Below are 19028 nucleotides of genomic sequence, written 5' to 3'. Positions count from 1 at the left end.
AGCTGTCAGCACAGAGCCTGATGTGGGGGTCGAACCCATGAACCATGAGATGATGGCCTGAGCCGAAGTTGGGCACTTAACCAACTGAGCCACCGAGGTGCCTCCTGAGCTAACATTTTAAAAATCTCTGACTCCTGGGGCGCCTGGGTGGCGCAGTCGGTTAAGCGTCCGACTTCAGCCAGGTCACGATCTCGCGGTCCGTGAGTTCGAGCCCCGCGTCAGGCTCTGGGCTGATGGCTTGGAGCCTGGAGCCTGTTTCCGATTCTGTATCTCCCTCTCTCTCTGCCCCTCCCCCATTCATGCTCTGTCTCTCTCTGTCCCAAAAATAAATAAAAAACGTTGAAAAAAAAAATTAAAAAAAAAAAAATAAAAATCTCTGACTCCTGTGTCCACCTTTCAGTTCGGCCAGGACCTGGGAAGGGAAGCAAGGGGCTGATCACGTGTGCAGGCTCCATGCTTTTTTAGACCAGGAGCAGACACGTAACCCCACGCAAGTTCATGTTCCTGGATCTGGTTCACCGCCTCAACCCGCCAGGGCTTTGGGGGTGCACTCTCAACTCTTAGACCTTTATAATTTTTTTAAGGTTTATTTATATTTGAGAGAGAGAGAGAGAGAGACAGACAGAGAGACAGTGCACGAGTCGGGGAGGAGCAGACAGAGAGGGAGACCGAATCCAAAGCAGGCTCCGGCTCCGAGCTGTCAGCACAGAGCCCAACAAGGGGCTTGAACTCAGGAGCCCTGAGGTCATGACCTGAGTGGAACGGACTGAGCCACCCAGGCGCCCTCACTCGTAGACCTTTCATCTCCCAATCATTTACGAAATGTGACCAGGAGAGACCTATGGGTACACTCAGACGAGTCACCCTTCACTTTTGCCCCGAGGTGATTTTTCCATTAATCAGAACCATTTGGGCTCTGTTGCTAGTGGTTACTAATCCTTCTAATTGGCTTCCCTTCCCAAAGCCATTTTCCACTCCTTAGCCAGTGGTGTTTTTTGTTTGTTTGCTTGGTTTTTCTTGCTTTTTTACGTGCTATGGGTGTGTCAGCTCCTATTTAAAAATCTGGCTTTTCTTCTTCCTCTCCCTCTTCTCCTCCTTTCCCCTTCTTCCTCCTTCGCCGCCTCCTCCCCTTATTATTATTTTGGCTTTTCTTACTTGTAGGAAAGACGAATCTGTGAAGTGAGCTGGAAAAGCCTGTAAATGAGGTGTGAGAGAGGTAATCGTGCCTCACCCCTCGCCCCATCCTAGCCAAAAGTCATGGGGCACCAGTTCTGGAACCAGGAACCAGCCACACCATGTGACTCACAAACCCTAGGGACTGAGAAGTGGAGGTGGGCGCACCCCGGACGGAGGCACAAAGCAGAGCCCCTCTCTCCTCCCCAGGTCTTCCTTCCTCTCTCCTTTCACCGCCCCCTCCACCTTTACGTGGCCCTTTAGGTCTGCTCTCCACAGAAGAGACCTTCGAAACAAACTCATCAGAGCCTCCGGACCAGCAACATCCCTGCCGCCCGGGGCACTTAGGAATACGGATCCGCGGGCAGCATCATCTGTATTCTGCGAGGTCCCCAGCAATCTGCACGCACGCCCAAGTCTCAGGGGCACTGGGACGGGGCGGAGGATCTCCCCTGCCCCGGGTCCACGTGTGCATTTCCTGATGTACTGGGCTGAGGCCCAGGCCCCCCGTCTTTTGTCAAGTTCCCAGGTGATTCCGATGTGTTGCCAGCGCTGAGAAACCCGCTGGGGTGTAGGGGCCTCCTCCATCCTCGGCCGTCTCTGTCTTCTCAAGTCATATATTATCACATGCCGGTTAATTTCCAAAATTTCCGTTAGGAGAAATCATGCCAGACAGAGTCTCACTGGTCCCAAGAAGTGTTGCCTGTGTTATGTGGCGCCTGGGTGGCGTAGTCAGTTGAGCGCCCGACCCTTGGCTCAGGCCACGATCTCGAGGTTCGTGAGTTTGAGCCCCTCAGTGGGCTCTGTGCTGATGGTGTGGAGCCTGCTTGGGCTTCTCTCTCTCCTCTCAGCCCCTCCCCCACTTGCGCGTGCTCTCTCCCTCCCAAAATACATAAATAAGTAAACGTTGACAAAAAAAAGACATGTTGCTTGTGTTTTGTGCCTCTTTGCCTTCAGCCAACAGGAGGGGCTAGTTTTACTAGTCAGTTGTTTTTCCATGGCAGAGCTACGCCTATGGAAAGACAGACTGTGCTGAAATTAAAATGAAAGGAACCCGACTATTAATGTGGCCTCCAGCAAGGGTGACCAATGCATCCCGGCCTGCCTGGGACTCTCCGAGTTTTAGCACTGGAAGTTCCACATCCCAGGACATCCCTGTGGCAGGCACGCCACGGCGGTCACCCTTCCTCTGGGGCCCCACGCGGTCTGACCCTGATTCTTCCCCATTCTGTCCCCTCTGCCGCTTGCTCAAGAGGACGGGCTGTGAGTTCCTCCGTGAGAGCCCTCTCTGCCTCCCGCCTGCCTTCTCCCCTGCTTTCTTCTGCCTGTAATACCCTCCACTCAACTCTTTCTCCAGCTGTCAGCTCCAATGTCACTTCCTGTGGCAAAGCCTCTGACCCTTTCCCTCCCCCCGGGCTTGCTCAAGTCCCCGTTACTCTCTCTCAGCACACGGCGTCTCTTCCCTTCGCGGCACTTAGCACGGTTTACACAACCGTGTTTGTGTCTGATCAGTGTCTGCCTCCCCACGTAGGTAAACGTCTTAAGGACGGGGATTGTGTCTGTTTTCTCCCTGCTTTCTTGGTGCCTAGGCACCGGGCAGACGGCTAATAAATATTTGTTGAATAAGGAACAGGATTTCATGTAATCAGGATCCAGTCCATGCGTCTCCACGACAGGCACTGAGAGCTTCCCTCAGTATCTGTTATCCCTTCCTCCGTAGAAATAAAATCCTGACTTTGAGCCGGCTACATGGCTACTTGAATAAAGGCCACATTTCCTCCTCCCCAGGTGCTGGGTGTAGCTGTGTGAGTGGATTCTAAGAAGTATTATGTGCAGTTTTCGGAAGGCTCTGCGGAGGGGAGCGTACTCCTTGTCCTCCTCCCTCTCCACCAGCTGGAATGTAAGCGTGGTGACTGGCGTTCAGCGGCCGTCTTGGACCACGAAGTAGCTAGTCATGGAAGCCATGCACCGTGGAAATGACCCGGAGGAGCTGGGCCCCTGGCAAAGTGGAGCCCATTTCTGGCCCTGGAAGAGGGGGCCACCTTCGAGCGGTGACACGAGAAGAATAAACTTGACTCACTTATTTGGGGTCGTTCCGTTATCCCACTATACCTAATCCTAACTAATGGCCTCTGTCTTGGTGGTCCACTTGGAACACATATGTCAGAAACAGTGAGCCACCAGTGTGTTTTCTGTTCCCTTAATTACACTCATGTAAATACGAAGCAGGAAATGAGAATGTGAAGCGGTCACCTAGTGGGATGGCTTGAGGACAGTGGAACGAACAGGCACCAGGGAGTCAGGAACCCATGGTCTGGTCCACCTCAGTTTCCTCCCCTGTGAACAAGCATAGGGAGGCCAGGCCATTAACTGCCATTTCCCGTCATCCACCACAGGGCCCTTCATGTTAACTTGTTTCAGGGTTATGTTGGAGGAACAGTCACGTTGGGGCACAAGGCACAGGATTTTAAGTAGTTGTGAAGCAAGTGAGGTTCAACTATACTTAAAGCGTCACTCAAAACAGGGCGCCTGGGTGGCTCAGTCGGTTGAGCGTCTGACTTCGGCTCAGGTCATGATCTCACGGTTCTGTGAGTTTGAGCCCCGTGTTGGGCTCTGGGCTGTAAGCGCAGAGTCTGCTTCGGACCCCCTGTCCCTCCCCCCTCTGCCCCTCCCCCGCTCGCACACTCTCTAACACAAATAAACCTTAAAAAAAAAAAAAAAACATTACTCAAAACCTGCACCATAGGAAAGATGCCCCGTAGGTACAGAAGTTACACGAGACTGTGACAAATCGGCAACTACTCCAGCCCTTAGAAGCCATGCTCGATTCTACAGACTCTCACACCAGCATTTCCCTGGAGGTGACCAGTTTCTAAAAAAATGGCAAGAATATTTTTTTTTTTTTAAAGGAAGGGTGAGAAGGAAACTGGGAGGGAGGGAAAAGGAGAGCTGTACCTTCACAGGTTACCGGCTCCACATTTTGAATGAATGAATCAATGAGGCATAAATGGGAGAATACACTGGAATAGTCGAGCGAGAAGAACAAGACAGCACAGGTCAACGAGCATTTGCCGTACCAGCCCTCTATCCCAACCGTCAGCTGGGCTTAACAAAAGTGAGTTTAACAAATATTTAAAAAACAAAATGGAGACATCGTGGGTGAAACTGATCTCATAAACTCTCTCGGTTTGAGTGATTTTTCTCTCTACCTCAGATTGCAGGAGAAGGATCGACATACCCGAGTCTTACGCTGCTTCAGGTGCAAAACTGAGGGACCCGACGCTTCTAATAATAATTCCATTGGCTACAACTGCTTTTCCAGGTAAGGGGCCAACCTCATCCTTAGCTACAAACAGTTGAACTCCAAGTTCATTTTTAAAATGCCCAGTAAAATGACAAAAGGCTGGCATCAGTGCCATCCAGCCCTTTATATCTAGATGGCGCCTGATTACATCAAGTCCGTGCCAGCACTGGCTCGCCATCTCTCCCACTTCCCCTTTCCTATCAGCCGTCCTGCTTCCTCCAAGATTTCTACCTGTCCTAATGACCTGGGACACAGGACTTGGAAGACACAGAGTCCTCAGTTTTCCTGCCACTCTAGAGACCTCAGGAGAAAGATGAGGTCTTCCTGTCACAGGTGCACGACTATGCCCACATTGTACCAGGTGTTATTCTACGACTTAGGGAACAATCCCCTCTTTTCCAGAAAGAAGGAATTTAGTTCACTTCTCCTAAACTTGGGGGACCAAAGCCTCCGGGAACTCTCTGCCCTGACTTAGAGATGCAAGTTTTCAAAGACCACTGCCCGAGGAGCTCCCACCACCATATCCCCTCTCCCCGTCCATCCCATTTGTACCCACTGAGGCTGTCCCGTGCCTGGAGAGAAAGTGGGGGGCTCGTGTCCACTGTAATGGGAACAAGAGAGGGCAGTATGCTTCTCTCTTTTTGACAGTTAACCCTTGACTTTGAATCAGATCCCACTTCTCTCTGAATTGGGGGAGGGAGATGGGGATCTCTTGAGAAACCAATTTTCAATTACATTATTATTCCCTGTGCTAGAAGACTAACCCTAAGATTCATAAAAGCCAGTTACAGGGAAAGCAGAGAGAGAGCTAATACGGTATTTTAAATTACTCTATATCTATCATCCACAATTCCACATAGACTCAAAGTCATAGATACATGGTTATATCAACAACAAAAGGCTTACTATTAAATTCTTAATTCAGAGATTTATCGAGCATGGCACTTTACGTGCTACAGTCTCAGAGATTTTTGTTTATTACTTGAGAATCCCAGCAACAGTACTAACAGAGAATAGTCCTTAGTCTCCTAGAAATGAACATAACACCTTCTCTTATTTTAAACATGATGCCACCTGTCTCTTCTGGTTCCAATTAAACGAGAAAGTAGAAAAATGGGGTATAGATGGGCTAGAACAAGAGATTACTGGCAAAACGAGGGCATAAACAAAACACTTTTCTCTGGTGATTTATTGTGAAATAACATTTCATGTTCTTGCATTAAGTTAATTACACATCGGTAAATGCGTGTGCCACCTCAGTTCTGAGAACGGTTGTTTTAAGTACCTGAATATTTGCCAAAAGATCAAGTGGACCGGAGCCAAAGGTCAAATACACCAGCCCAATAACCAACTCGCTCTGCTCAAGATGGTGAAGGGGCTTTAATAGCTACAAAGCAGCAACCACGTATGTTGCAAGTTTCAGCTCGATCATGATGACCCTGTCATAATCTCACTTCTGCACCCCAGACCTGTGAGTTATGTGTAGCAACAAGAAGGGTGTAAAATGGGAACCCAGCTTGAATGGCCAACAGCTGAAATGTAACCCAGAGACTAGAGCGCTCTCAGGTATAAGCCTGAGCTGAGCTTCAGGAAGCAGAAGAGGTGGAGGCTTAAGAATCGGTTGTGGGTGGAGCCACGCTGCCAGGGCTGGAATCCTGGCCACCGCTTCTTAGCTGGAAACTTTGAGCAAATTCCATAACCGTTCCGAGCGTCAGACTGGTGGCTGTAAAGATTACATAAGACTATCCATGGGCAGTGTCTCCGTGGCCAGCACCATAAAGAGAACTCAAATGCCTACTGTGCCCCTGGCGAGGACGACACGGGGTGCCATAGGCGCCCACCCACTCCGGGGAGCCAGATGAAAGGTCATTTTCAAATGCGTAACTGTGCCAATCGAAGATTTCTACTTAGCTAACACACTTGGTACCAACATTTACGTTTTACTTGGCACTTAATCCATCTCATGGAAATGCAAAAGTATAAAAGTGGGGCAAACAGGCTGGCAAAAAAAATACCAACCACGGACCATTTGGTTTTAGGAGTTCTGTTGTGTATGTTTTTAATTGCAGCATTTGGGTTTGGTTTGGTTTTTCCTAAGCCTCCAACCTAGGGAAACAGTTCTCTTTAAGGTTACAACTAGCACACAAAGGACCTCATCTCCTCCTGGGCACCCACTGGCCACTGCCAGCACCCCCTCTGCTCGTGGTTCAAGTCCTTGAGAGCAGAGGCTTGGAAGGCACTGGCTCTAGAATAAGATCACAATTCCTAGCGCCCTCCGCAGTCTGCGTTGAGGAGGGAATGTGTGCGCACCCCCCCACCCTGATCCTCATAACTCTTCTTGCCAGGGACCAGCTGCCTGGGCCTTAGCTGTTCTGATCTGCCCCCTCTCCCTTTAAACACAGACGTGCTCACCAGACAGACTCACAGGTCTACCGAGTGTGGTACCTATGACCGTCCAAGGGAATGAGGCAAAGACAGCATTCAGCGGGTCAGAAACATCTGCTTTGTACATAAAGTTATCCTTGAATGGCTTTGGAATAATGTATTCCATGGTATTGAGGAACACATCTTGTAAATAGAAAAGTCTAGGGGGGAAGTGGGAAATCTGGTATAAGTTTGCACGTCACTTGGTTTCAATAAAATAGGGATAAAAGTAACAACTACGTCATGGCATAAGATAGTGATAATAATAACCTTTGAGTAAGCTAACCTTGCAGTGCTTACTACGGGCCATGCATCGTCCTAAGCTCTTTACATGTAATAAAGATAACAGCAAAATTCAAAAATATTGGCCATTACCATTACTTCTAAAATTTCTGTTTAGCATTAGACTTTTTCACAAACAAAATCTTACTCAGAACAGCATATAAACAAGAAAGGCGGGGGCGGGGGGCAGAGCTGCGCTCTGTGTAGCTGGAACGAGGGCACATGGCCGATGGGTCCCCCATTCCACACTGGGCATTCCTGTCACCCCAGACGAGCGCCTAGGGACCACCACAGGGTCCTGCAGCTCCTGAGGGCCTGGTTGAAAACTTGCAGGCTTTTCTGTGAAGAACCACAACAGTTAATCACCCTGAGGCTGGCCAGAGGCACAAGGAGCCAAGGAAAAACGTGGGGCACACATCCCCGCTTCAAACACCAGACTGCCAAAGGTATGCTAAGGATTTTGAGCTTCTCCTACAGTGGGCGGGTCACCCCTGCTTCCTGCTTCCTCCCGGGTCTTCTTGGGGCCTCAGGGCATTGCACCAAATCATCTTGGGCACCACTTTCCTGTCTAGTATTCCAATTCCGACAGTGTCTTTCCCATAATACGGTGCACAGATGTTCAGTGCATGAGTCTCAATACCCAGTGAAAAAGAAACAGTAAAACTGGCTACCAAAAAATGCTTTCCACCCCTACTCCTTCCGTGAGTTTCCTTCGGTTGCTGTCCATTTAGTTTTTATTGTCAAGTGTTACTTGTTAGCATTTGCTACGATTTCAGAAGTGAATCTGGGTCTCTCTCTTACGAAAAGAGGGGTAGGTAAAAACAACTCGCTCCCATCCTAGCTTTGGCAAGGGACTCGAAAACAGTTTCACCTCCAAACATGACTGGTAAAGAAGGGAAACTATGCTCCTAAGTCCTCAGAGGTTATGTGGTTATGTTTTGGAGGGGGAAAAAAAGTTTTCCATAACCTGATCCTTGAATCAGATTCTTGCACTGTGCACAGGCTGGAGCTGAGGAAAGAATTCTGAGTTCCCAGTGCTCGCACACCTTGAACTTGATGCATTGGAAGGAAAAATTCCTGATTGTTAGCTTAAGTCCAGAGCAGGCACCTTTCTGCCTCCCAAACCAGCTTTCTCCTGCTGAGCCCTACCTCCATTTCCAGCTTTGCTTTCTCTCCCAAAGTAAGGCAAAGAGAAAGGGAGGAAAAAAATCACATCATGAAAAGTTCAAATGAATACACCCACAGGAAATATTTGGCTAATTCGATTATCATTCAGGGTGCAGAAAGGTTGAAAGTGAGTTCAATTTCCAAACTTTTGAGGCTGGGAGGTAAGTCAATTACAGAATTCTAGACTGGGAGGGGCCTTATGCTACCCCAACATGAGGACATAGAAGTCCAGAGTGGCTGTGGCTTCCAGGCACACAGTCCTGGGCAGAATGAGGTCTAGAACTCATGTCCAGACTCCCAGAACAGCACTGTTTCCACCACACCCAACAGCTTGCTGTGTGAATCAAAAGCTCCTGCTGGGACCAAGAACCCCAGTCAATAACCAGTACTGGCACCTGCCAACTTCCCATAAACGCTGCCGTATCTGCAGCCCAAACTCGGCGCTTGTGAATCGGCACGCTCCCCCAAATCGCCGGCAGGTTCACACCCACCCCTGCGGGGGCCACCAGACAAACACGGAACGGGAACGTGCTCGTAACTGAGAAGCAGCCACGTTCACCCTCCTCGGAGCGGGGCCTGGAGGGCACAGCTGAAGCGGGGGAAGGAAAACACCCTTCCCTCCTACCCCAGCTACCAACGCAGAGAGCAGAGACGCCCAGCCACAGGGACTGCGCCCCCACCTCGGCGACCAGACTTGTGCGCGCGACCTGGGCCATTCTGTGCTGCTGCTCCCGTCCTTGGTGACATTTTTGTTCAACAGCCAGCTTTTCTCTGCTGTTCAGCAAGTCTCGACTGCTGCGAAGGTGTGGGCCACATCCTCCGCCACCAAAGCGCGAAACGCGTCAACTTCCCCCGCCACCCCGACAACAATCAAGTTCTCAGAGGGGACACCTAGAAGGGGACGCTGCCCCTCCTCGGCGGCAGAGCCCGACCCCGGCCGCTGCCTGAGCCCCCCACCCCGTTCCAGCCCACCAGACGGGCTCCCTCCTCCCAGGAACCTGCCCTCCCTGCCTCGGCAGGTCGCTCGCGGCCTCGACCCAAACAGATCTGCCTCCCGAGGGCGCGTTCCCATTCAGACGCGACGCGACCCCCGTCCCCGACGGCAGCCCCAACGCTGCCGGGGGTGTTTTGAGGCTGCGGCCCCCTGCCCTGGGGCGCCCCGGACCTTCCAACCCTCAGCGCGCAGGGGGACTGCCCGCGGGCCCCCTCCCCGCCCCCGGCCCGGCGCCCACCTGCCGTTGGGGCGCGAGGACCCTCCCGCTCCCGCGCCCGCACCCGCTGGGGGCTTCTCGGCGCCGCCATGCCGGCCGCGCGCTGCGGACGGGCGCGGAGCCTCCTCCGTCGGTCAGTCAGACGCCGCGGCCGCCCGCCGGCGCCGGGGATCGCTTCCCCGCGGCTGGCTGGCTCGAGAGGCGCGGGGTGGGGAGCGCGCTCGGCGCTCCCGCCCGGGGGAGCCCGGGGGCCGACGGACGCGCGGGGCCGCCAATGGGAGGCCACGGCGGAGGTGGGCGGGCTCTCGGGCGGAGATGGGCGGGGCCTCCGCGCACAGACGGGGTCTACCGTCGGCAGCTTCGGGCTCCCGGCGCTGTGCGCGCAGCCTGGAAGCCGCTCCTGGGTTCCCGGCGCTGCTCCTCCGGAGACGTCCTGGGGTTTCCACCTGGACGGATCCCGCGACCTCCCTGGCACTTTACATCGAAAGCCCATTGAGTGGGAATCAAAGAAACGTGGTGCGTGGGATGATGGGGGAGAGGGACAGGTGCCTTTTCCCTCTCCACGACGAGGGTGCAGAAGGATTGCCATCCCTGGCGAGACAAGAACCCGCTGCTGGGTCACGGCCATGGGAGGGCCAGACTGGAATCCAGATGTTGCTGTCGGCCCAGGGCCTCTTCCACTACTTAGGGCACATTTTTTTAAAAATCTTTATTTTCCCCTAGGTCAGCAGAACGGTTATGCTTACTCAGAAGTCACAGTGTACCTTAGTAGCCGGAATTTGTGCGTTATTGACAAGATTAATCTTCTGATAAAGTGGGTTATCAAAAAGAAAAAAATAAACAGCTCAACAATAAAAAGGCGCTCACAACAAGGTTCTTTTGCCCCTGGTTTTCTATTCAGGGGGACCCTTTCTCGGAAGAAAAGGGAAGAAAATGGAAGTCCTGATGAACACTTCCTTTTTCTCCAATATACACAATTCCAGACAGAAACAGATTTGCGTGTGGCATGTTTTGGCACCTTTTGAAACAAACTCCGTAACTAAAGAAAGACGTGGAAAACACTCTGGAATCTTCGGTGGCTCCAGTATACTTAGGTCAATGTCGAGGAATTGAATCACTTTCCCCTTTTCTGAATGTCAGAGCAAAGGATCACAGGTCTTTGGGAATTCTGGCAAAATTCTAAGAGCAACAGGAGTTAATATAATGCGAGGCATTTACTGACAGCTGACATCAGGCCAGGCACTTGGATAATCCTTTTATGTATTATTTTACATATTATTTCGCTTAATCCCCACACTCGCCCATGCGGTAGGTTACTACCTCCGGTTTGCAGATGAGGAAACTGAGGCTCGGTAAATGCTAATGCAGAGGTTGAACCAAGGTCTGATCTCTCAACCACCCCATCATTCTGCAACCCATGATTCACAAAAGATAATAAAAATGTTCCCAAACTCTGCTGCATGTTTAAAAAAAAAAAAACAAACAACCTTTTATCCAAATCAAATTTTAACTTAGAGGGGTAGTTTTCTGCAGCCATAAACCATGACTTGCGTGTACTGAGCCATGTTACTCATACAAAGTAAATGGCTTAAAATTGCTGTGCCTAATTACAACCTAAACAAGGTTATAAGCAGTGATGAGTAAAATTGTCTATTCTGGAAGCTGAAAATACCAGAACTAATTTCTTGTGGCATAATAAAATAAAATTTACTGAAGTCCTTTAACCACAAAACAAATTAGCCAGTAACCTTGCCCTCCTCCCACGAGATAATATTTATGAACACAGCTGTTCGGACTCAGCCAAAATCCTTTCAAATAATTCACGGTCAGGATTTTGTGGTTTGCTGTGATGTTCATTGTTACTCCAAAAGCTGAGCGGGAGGCCTCTTAAAATGGTACTGTACTTACAGACCTAGACCTTGGAGCCAGACTGCCTGCCTTGCCTGTGTACTAGCCACATGGTCTTGTACAATTATTGAACATTTCGGTGTCTCAGTTTCCTCACCTATAAAATGGGGCTTCTGGGAGTACCTTCCCCATGAGGTTGTTTTGGGCATGAAGTGATTAAATATGTCCAATTCCCTTAGAGTAATGCTTGGCCCATAATAAACACCATATAAATATGAGCCAAATAAAGTATGTGACTACACATAGAGATTTTGGCTTTCTGGTCTACCCATGTGTGATTTACTACATGTCTTAACAAAACAAAATGAAAACGCCCCACAAATATTAAACCATAACTCCCCATTCTTCCTCCTCCTTCATCCCCAGCCCCTAGCAAACATCATTCTACTCTCTGTCTTTGACTACTTTCTGAATGTGACCACACTAGCTACCTCATATAAGTGGAATCACACAGTATTTGTCTTTTTGTGACTGGCTTATGTCACTTAGCATAATAATGTCTTGACGATTCAGCCATGTTGTAGCATATGCCAGAATTTCTCTTTTTAAGGGCGTCTGGGTGGCTCAGTCGGTTTGAGGGTCTGACTCTTGGTTTCGGCTCAGGTCATGATCTTGTGGTTCATGGGTTTGAGCCCCACATCGGGCTCTGTTGATGGTGCGGAGCCTGCTTGGGATTCTCTCTTTCTCCTTCTCTCCCCGCCCCTCCCCCACTCGTGCTCTCTCTCTTTCTCGCTCTGTTTCTCAAAATAAATAAATAAACTTAAGAAAGAAAGAATTTCTTTCTTTTTAAAGCTGAATTGTATATTTCATTTTAGGTAGATAGATCACGCTTTGTTTCTTCATTCATTCATCAATGGACAGTTGGGTTGCTTCCTCATTTTGGCTATTGTAAATAATGCTGCTATGAACATAGGTGTACAAATAACCTATTTATGAGTTTCTGCTTTCAATTCTTTTGGGTGTACACCTAGAAGTAGAATTGCTGAATCATATGGTAATTCTTAACTTTTTGAAGAAGAGCCACACTATTTTCCACAGCAGAAAACACTCCCACCAACAATGCATAGGGTTCCAATTTCTCCACATCCTTGCCAACACGTCGTTTTCTATTTTTTTTTTAATAATAGCCATCCTAATGGGTACGAAGTGATTAGGGATGCTGAGTATCTTTTTATGTGCTTATTAGACATTTGTATATCTTCTGTGGAGAAAGTCATTTAAGTTATTTGACTATCCATTGTCTTTGCGAACATTACACCATCATTGTTGATATCCATAAAAATTAAAATCTGAGAAACCCTTCTGTCTACTTCCCTCTTGCATTGTAACTGAGCATATGTTGCTTCTTATTTACATGGAGTCCCCGAATTAGTACAAAAATTTTTATTCCAAAATCGAGTGGGGCCAGTTTTGTTTTTTAAGCTTATTGATTTTGAGAGGGTGGGGAGGAGCAGAGAGAAAGGAGACAGAGAGAATCCCAAGCAGGCTCCTTGCTGTCAGTGTAGAGCCTGATGCGGGTCTTGGGCCCGCGAAATCATGAGATCATGACCTAAGACGAAATCAAGAGTTCCACACTTAACCAACTGAGCCACCCAAGTGCCCCAGATCATTTTTTTTCAAATATTTTTTAATTTATTTTGAGAGAGAGAGAGAGAGAGAGAGAGAGAGAGAATCTGAAGCAGGCTCCAGGCTCCGAGCTGTGAGCACAGAGCCTGATGCGGGGCTCGAACTCACAAACCGTGAGATCATGACCTGAGCCGAAGTCGGATGCTTAACCGACGGAGCCACCCAGGCGCCCCTAGATGAGTTTCTTCAATAGAGGAAATGTGAAGACGTTACTAGGTGTTTGTGGTGGTGGTGAAGATGTTGATGATGGCAGATCACACATGGCAATGTGTGATAACTGAGCACTGATGAAGGGCTCTGTTCAGTGCTCTTTATGTATGAATTAATTCAACCCCCCATTTGAGATATAGACGATTATTATTCCCAATGTACAGACAAAGGAGCTGAGTCACAGAGGGTATAAAGTATCTAAGTATCTAGCACTAGGTCATTCAGCTAGTAAATGGCAACTTGGTATTTGAACCCAGCCTCCAAGGCCATATGGAAAGTACCCCCCCCCACACACACACACCCCAAAAAAATCACTTTCCAGGAACTCAATGAGTTCCTGAAAGGCACATCTGATCTTCTTCCTAAACGAGCTGAGCCTAGGAGAAACATGGTCTACCCTGCAACGTGCCGCTCCCCACCCCCCTCCCCAGCCCTGGCGAGATGCCCCCAGCACAGCATGAGGGTGAGTCCATGCTGTGAGGACAGAGACGAGGGTGAAACCAAGGCCCAAACTGTCATTGCACAACCGGTGCGGAGAAATCCAGAGGGTCAAGGCTGGAATGGGGAAGCCAAGGTGTAACGCTCAACCAGGCTGGGAAGCCAGGAGAGTCCTTGAGAGAGATGCCAAGATGGCAGGAGCAGAAGGAGAGCCTGAAGCTGTCCAGAGGGCACTGGACGCTCCTGTGACTCCCCCACTGGGGCCTTTACGCTGTCCATGCTGGGACCTCCTGCTGTTACTTCCCAAACTGACCCCGGAAACAGAAGACAAGGAGAGGCCAGAGGAAGAGGGAGGCCACTCCAGACTGCTAGGTGGCACTGTTAATAGACAAGGGAACTTACTTGTGAGGCTTGTCTTGGGCGGCTGCCACATGATTGGATCTCCGCACCCACCTGCCAAATCTTAAAAGTTTATAAAGAGGCCTTGATTGGGTTCAGCTACGCATACGGTCCAGACGGTACTCTCGCCACCTTGCTCTCTCCAGGCTCTGTCCTTGGAACAGCTCCCACCGTGGGACAACCATGTTCCAAACACTGGGTGCGAGGGGCCCGAGGAGCCTCTGATTGCCCAGATCAACCAGCAGGCAGCTCCATTCTCTGGATGACCTTTTTTCAGCAAATGGGACAATTCAAAATGTGTTCCTTGGTCTGGGATTTTGTCCACTGTAAAAAGGATACCAATCAACTAAATCACAACGCTATCCTATCAGTCACCTACACCTTAATATCACTAAGCCTTGGATCTTTCAAAGAGCACATGTTGATAAGGAGAGTGCCAAGGGAGCCTAAGAGCTGGCTAATAGGATAAAGGAGAGCTGAGAGCTGTAAAGGGAACTGAAAGATGAGGGGGTGGGGTGTGTGGAAAAGAACTTCGCAATTTTGTGTAGGTCCAGACCAGAACTTAGCATTTCCTTATTTTGTTTATTTTTAGCAAATTCGATGGCTTCACTCTTCCCCAAATTCCGGACACCTGTCCTGCCGGCAGTTTGCATAGAGCTGGGCTTGCTTCCCACTTCTGGGCTTTGATCAAGCGTGGGCTTTCCCTCTCCCGTCCCCTGGCTAACTGCAGTGGTCTCTCCCAGCCGTGCTCCAGGCTGTTCTCCTTTGGGAAGCAATTCCAGGCCAACCTAGAGGAGTCGGCACCGAGGCTCCGCCCTCCTGTGCATTCCTGCTGTTCCCACAGCACCCGGGATGCCAGAAGCTACCGGCCCACGTCCTCATCTTGCTCCACACTTGACCCTAAGACCTAGATCTGTGTCCCCTGGGTCTTCCGTTCAAGGTCTGGTGGACACTGAATGAGTGCTTGCAGGATGCAGCGTGCAGGAATCACGCCTGCCTTCAATGGCTCACCATTGGTCTCCTCAATGGTCTCCATGGTCTCCTCATCACCAGACTCAGTCTGCAGACGGATTCCTTCTCTTCCTCTACAAAGGAGCTCCGAGCACTCCGAGGTCCTCGTCCGTAAATTTGCCTTCCTCTGATGGCACTTCCTCCCTCATGCCTGCTAAGCTTTTTAAGATGGCAGGGACAGCAAGCAGGAGCCTGGCCACATGAACATACAAATGAAAAAACAAATTCTCTGTATAATTTGAAGGTGAAGTAAAAACATACGGAGAGCCACAGTCTCTAAAACTTTTGGATGTTTTACTGGGCTTGCAGCTCTGGTTCACCAACAAAGCATATTTTTATATTTAGTTAAAGAGGAACAAACAAACTGGAGCCTTTGTGGCTTTGTCTACCCCACTCCACCTTCCATTTTTAGAAGCAAACCGAGGGCTAGGGAAGAAAATCAGAGCGCTCTTTTTCTCTGACTCATTTATTCTTCAGGATACCTGGGCAGGCCCATTCCATTAGGTTACTGCTTTTCTAGCCTCAAATTTTGCTTCGGGGTGATATCTAAGAGAGAGTAGCTGGTGGAAGAGAGTCAATCTTTAGAACTATCTAGATCTGGCTCCCCACCATTGATTACTGGAATGATAATGGGAAATCACTTATCCTTTCTGCATCTCAATTTTCTTTCCTGTAAAGGCATAGAATGTACTGGATGATTTCTCAGACCTCATCTAATCCTGTAATTACAATTCGGAGATGAGCATTTCCTCGAACAGGTTGGCTTGCAAATGGGTGGCGCGTCTAAATGATTATGTATCAGGCAGCAAATAAAAAAAACTCATGGTGTCAAAAATATTGAATGACACTGGAAAGTCTCATATTTGTTTCTCTGGGGAGAAAGAAATGCTCTTTGCTCCTGTAGGGAGTTGCTGTTGTGTGGATTAGAACTATAATGGGGACATCTGCAGCCCTTTTGTCACTATGAGGAAAGAGCTCTCCCAATATTGAGATGTGTATGGAGGAAGTAGAAACAAGAGAGGGAGAAAGAGCCTTATTACATTAAGCTCTAGATTTAGCCCAAAGCAGTAATACTCCTGTATCTTGCAGTTACATGAGCCAAAACACTCCCCTTCCTCGCCCTACTCTTTTTTAGCATAAGCCTACTTAAGATAAGTTTCCTATCAGTTGCAAGTGAAATAATACTAATATAGGGTATGCAGCCAAGTTTTTTAGGAAGAAATATTTATTCACAGAAAAATATTGGAAGAACAAAGCCCAAAATATTAATAGTTGTTACCGTGGGTGATAAGATTATCTATGTACTTTTCAGCATTTTCTAAATTTTCCAAAATTATATATTACTGGCACAATTTTTAAATACTGTTTTGCTGCATGATTCCTTAAGAAACTGAGGAGACTTTTCTGTGTTGTAGAGAATCTTTCCTCCTTGTTTTGACCCTTTTACTGGAGGTTGAGATTTTTTTTTTTTGAATGTTTATTTATATTTGAGAAAGAGAGAGGGAGAGACAGTGTGAGAGCAGGGGAGGGAGGGGCAGAGAGAGACAGCGACAGGATCTGAAGCAGGCTCCAGGCTCTGGGCTGTCAGCACAGAGCCCCACGTGGGGCTTGAACTCACGAACCGTGAGATCATGACCTGAGCTGAAGTCGGATGCTTAACTGATTGAGCCACCCAGGCGCCCCATGAGGTTGAGATTGGATACACTATTGATGTTTCTTGTGGAATAGGTCGTTGCTCAGGCCCTAAATTCTGTAATGGGGCAGGCAAACTTTCTGTAAAGGGCCACAGAGTAAATATTTGTGCATTTGTGAGCTACAGACTCTTCACTGCTCAGCTCTGCCATTGGGTCACGGACGCAGCCCTAGATAACTTGTAAATACATGACCATGGCCGCGTTCCAATAAAACTTTACTTAGGAACACTGAAATTCAAATTTTATATAATGTTCACGTCACAAAATCTTATGCTTCTTTCTGTTACTTTTCAACCATTTATAAATGTAAAAGGCACGCTCAACTCACAAGCCTCACAAGGACAGGCGCTGGGCCACATTTGGCCTGTGAGATGTAATTTGCTGACTCCCTGCCCTATGACATTGGGATTCCTACCATTACACCAGCTGTTGCTGCCCTTGGAGTTTCCGTGGCCTTCCGAGTTGAGTTTCCATGAGGAACAATAATCCTGCAGTGTCTGGTATGGTTTTTCATTAAACCTCGTGGGGTTGGGAGTTGATGATGATGATGTCTGTGTCTCGCTAGGCATTTGTGTTCTTCCCTTTCACCGAGAGGCTTCGAGGAGACTCCCTGCTTTGTCACCCACGTTGGAGGCACACCCCCACGCCTCTGCTCAAGAAAGCAGCCATGTGGTGGTTCTTGGAATTGTCAAGCCCTACTTTGGAATCTGAACTCGAAGCTGACAGACCTTGACAGGACTTTCTGCCGCCGGATTGGTTTTCTACTCCATAAAAATCCCTAAATGGGAGAAGTTTGTGTCAGAAATATTAAGTAACGGCCAGCCAATAGCAATTTAAATTTTTAAAAGAATATTCCGTGTGGGAACGTTTGTGAAATTTCATTTTCAGAAGGAAAGGAAAAGTAAAGGGGGGTTACGTTGATTGCTATCTCGGTGTGTCAGTTAAGAATGTTTCCAGCTATGACTAACGACAAACTTAAATTACAGTGGCTAAAATGAATAAGCGTGTCAGGTCACAGGAAGTCCAGAGGCAGGCATTGTTGCCTTGGTTCCGCTTCTTGACCCCGTGACTCTCGCGGTCCTTCCGACATGAAAGCTGTTGAGGCTGTAAGCATTGTGTTCAAATTCAGGGAAGGAAGAAGGGGAAGAGGCAGCACCAGCTACATTACCCTTCCCAGAAGCCCCCAGCAGACAACTCCTTAAGGGACATTGTAGAAAATGATGTCAAGCAGCTAATGACCCTGACCGCAGGGGAAGCTGGGGAAACGTGATTTTTGGCTTTCTCAGTCTCTATGCTGTGGTAGGTGGGGGGGTTGAAGGGGTGGGTGGCAATAGAGAAGGGAGTTAGGAAAATCTGTTAAGTTGGCATAACATATATATGGTGCTAAAATAATTCCCAATGGCAGGCAAAGGTCTTTCACCCTGCACCAGTGGGACAAGCCACTCAAGGAAGTGTGGACTTCATCTGCCTCGTGCCCCGTGGTGTCCCCAGCTCTAGCACACTGCAATCGCTCAGTGAAAACTTGCAGAATGAATGGGTGCGCCAATGACAAGAGCTCTTGGGAACTCATTGTTGATACGACCTATCCTTTTTTGGACAACACACCGACAAAGAAGCCTTTGGTTCACTCATGCCCCTGCGATCTTCAACCACGGTTTAAAGCCGCACCATATGATAGAAGACCCTTACACATAGCTCCACCCGCTGTCTCTGCCCATAATGTAAACCCTGCTGGAATTCTACCTGTTCACAAAGTGAGAGGAGGCGCCCTGCTTCTACCAGTTGCCCAGTTCAGAATGGAGCTTCTTTATGGCTACCTGGAGCCAGAAATCATGGGATGTATTCAGATAAAGAGGATAAGATGAGGAAGGGAGTGTGGCTAATCCTCATCCAGCCCTCCCTCTGCTCCAGACATGATGCTGGGAATTTTACGTTTGGTTATTCACACTTTATTTGATGAGGAAGAGAAAGCTCACGCAATTAAGTGTAAGTCTTTGAGAAACATCATGGGTTAGAAAAAACAAGATGAAAAAGGAACTTAAAATGCCAAAAGCCAAAAACGGGTAGACAGTGGTTAACAGTGGCAAACAGCCCGAGTGCATTAATTGTCACTTCCAACCTCCAGTGACCAGAGGAATTAAAAAAGAAGGACACATCAAATCAAAGAAATACCAGTAGGCA

At 48.6% G+C, this 19028-nt stretch overlaps 1 protein-coding gene across 4 annotated transcripts in view; it reads right to left on the bottom strand.

Moving 5' to 3' along the window:
• Positions 1 to 14191, bottom strand: part of OTULINL (OTU deubiquitinase with linear linkage specificity like) — a 34938-nt gene extending 20747 nt beyond the window's left edge. For 3 of the 4 annotated variants that reach the window (XM_060634371.3, XM_060634373.3, XM_060634372.3), the window contains exon 1: positions 9583 to 10069. In XM_060634371.3, coding sequence (XP_060490354.1) covers positions 9583 to 10054 — 472 coding nt within the window. In that variant the 5' untranslated portion in view covers positions 10055 to 10069. Of the gene's footprint in view, positions 1 to 9582; positions 10070 to 14145 lie in introns of those variants that run through there. The other variant, XM_060634374.3, reaches the window with a different exon arrangement.
• Between the last annotated feature and the right edge of the window lie 4837 nt (positions 14192 to 19028).

The sequence above is a fragment of the Panthera onca genome, chromosome A1, assembly GCF_046562875.1.
Source record: "Panthera onca isolate mPanOnc1 chromosome A1, mPanOnc1 haplotype 2, whole genome shotgun sequence".
Classification (NCBI taxonomy): domain Eukaryota; kingdom Metazoa; phylum Chordata; class Mammalia; order Carnivora; family Felidae; genus Panthera; species Panthera onca.
The sequence above is the reverse complement of the archived record's forward strand: the minus strand, read 5'-3'. Positions and strand labels throughout refer to the sequence as shown.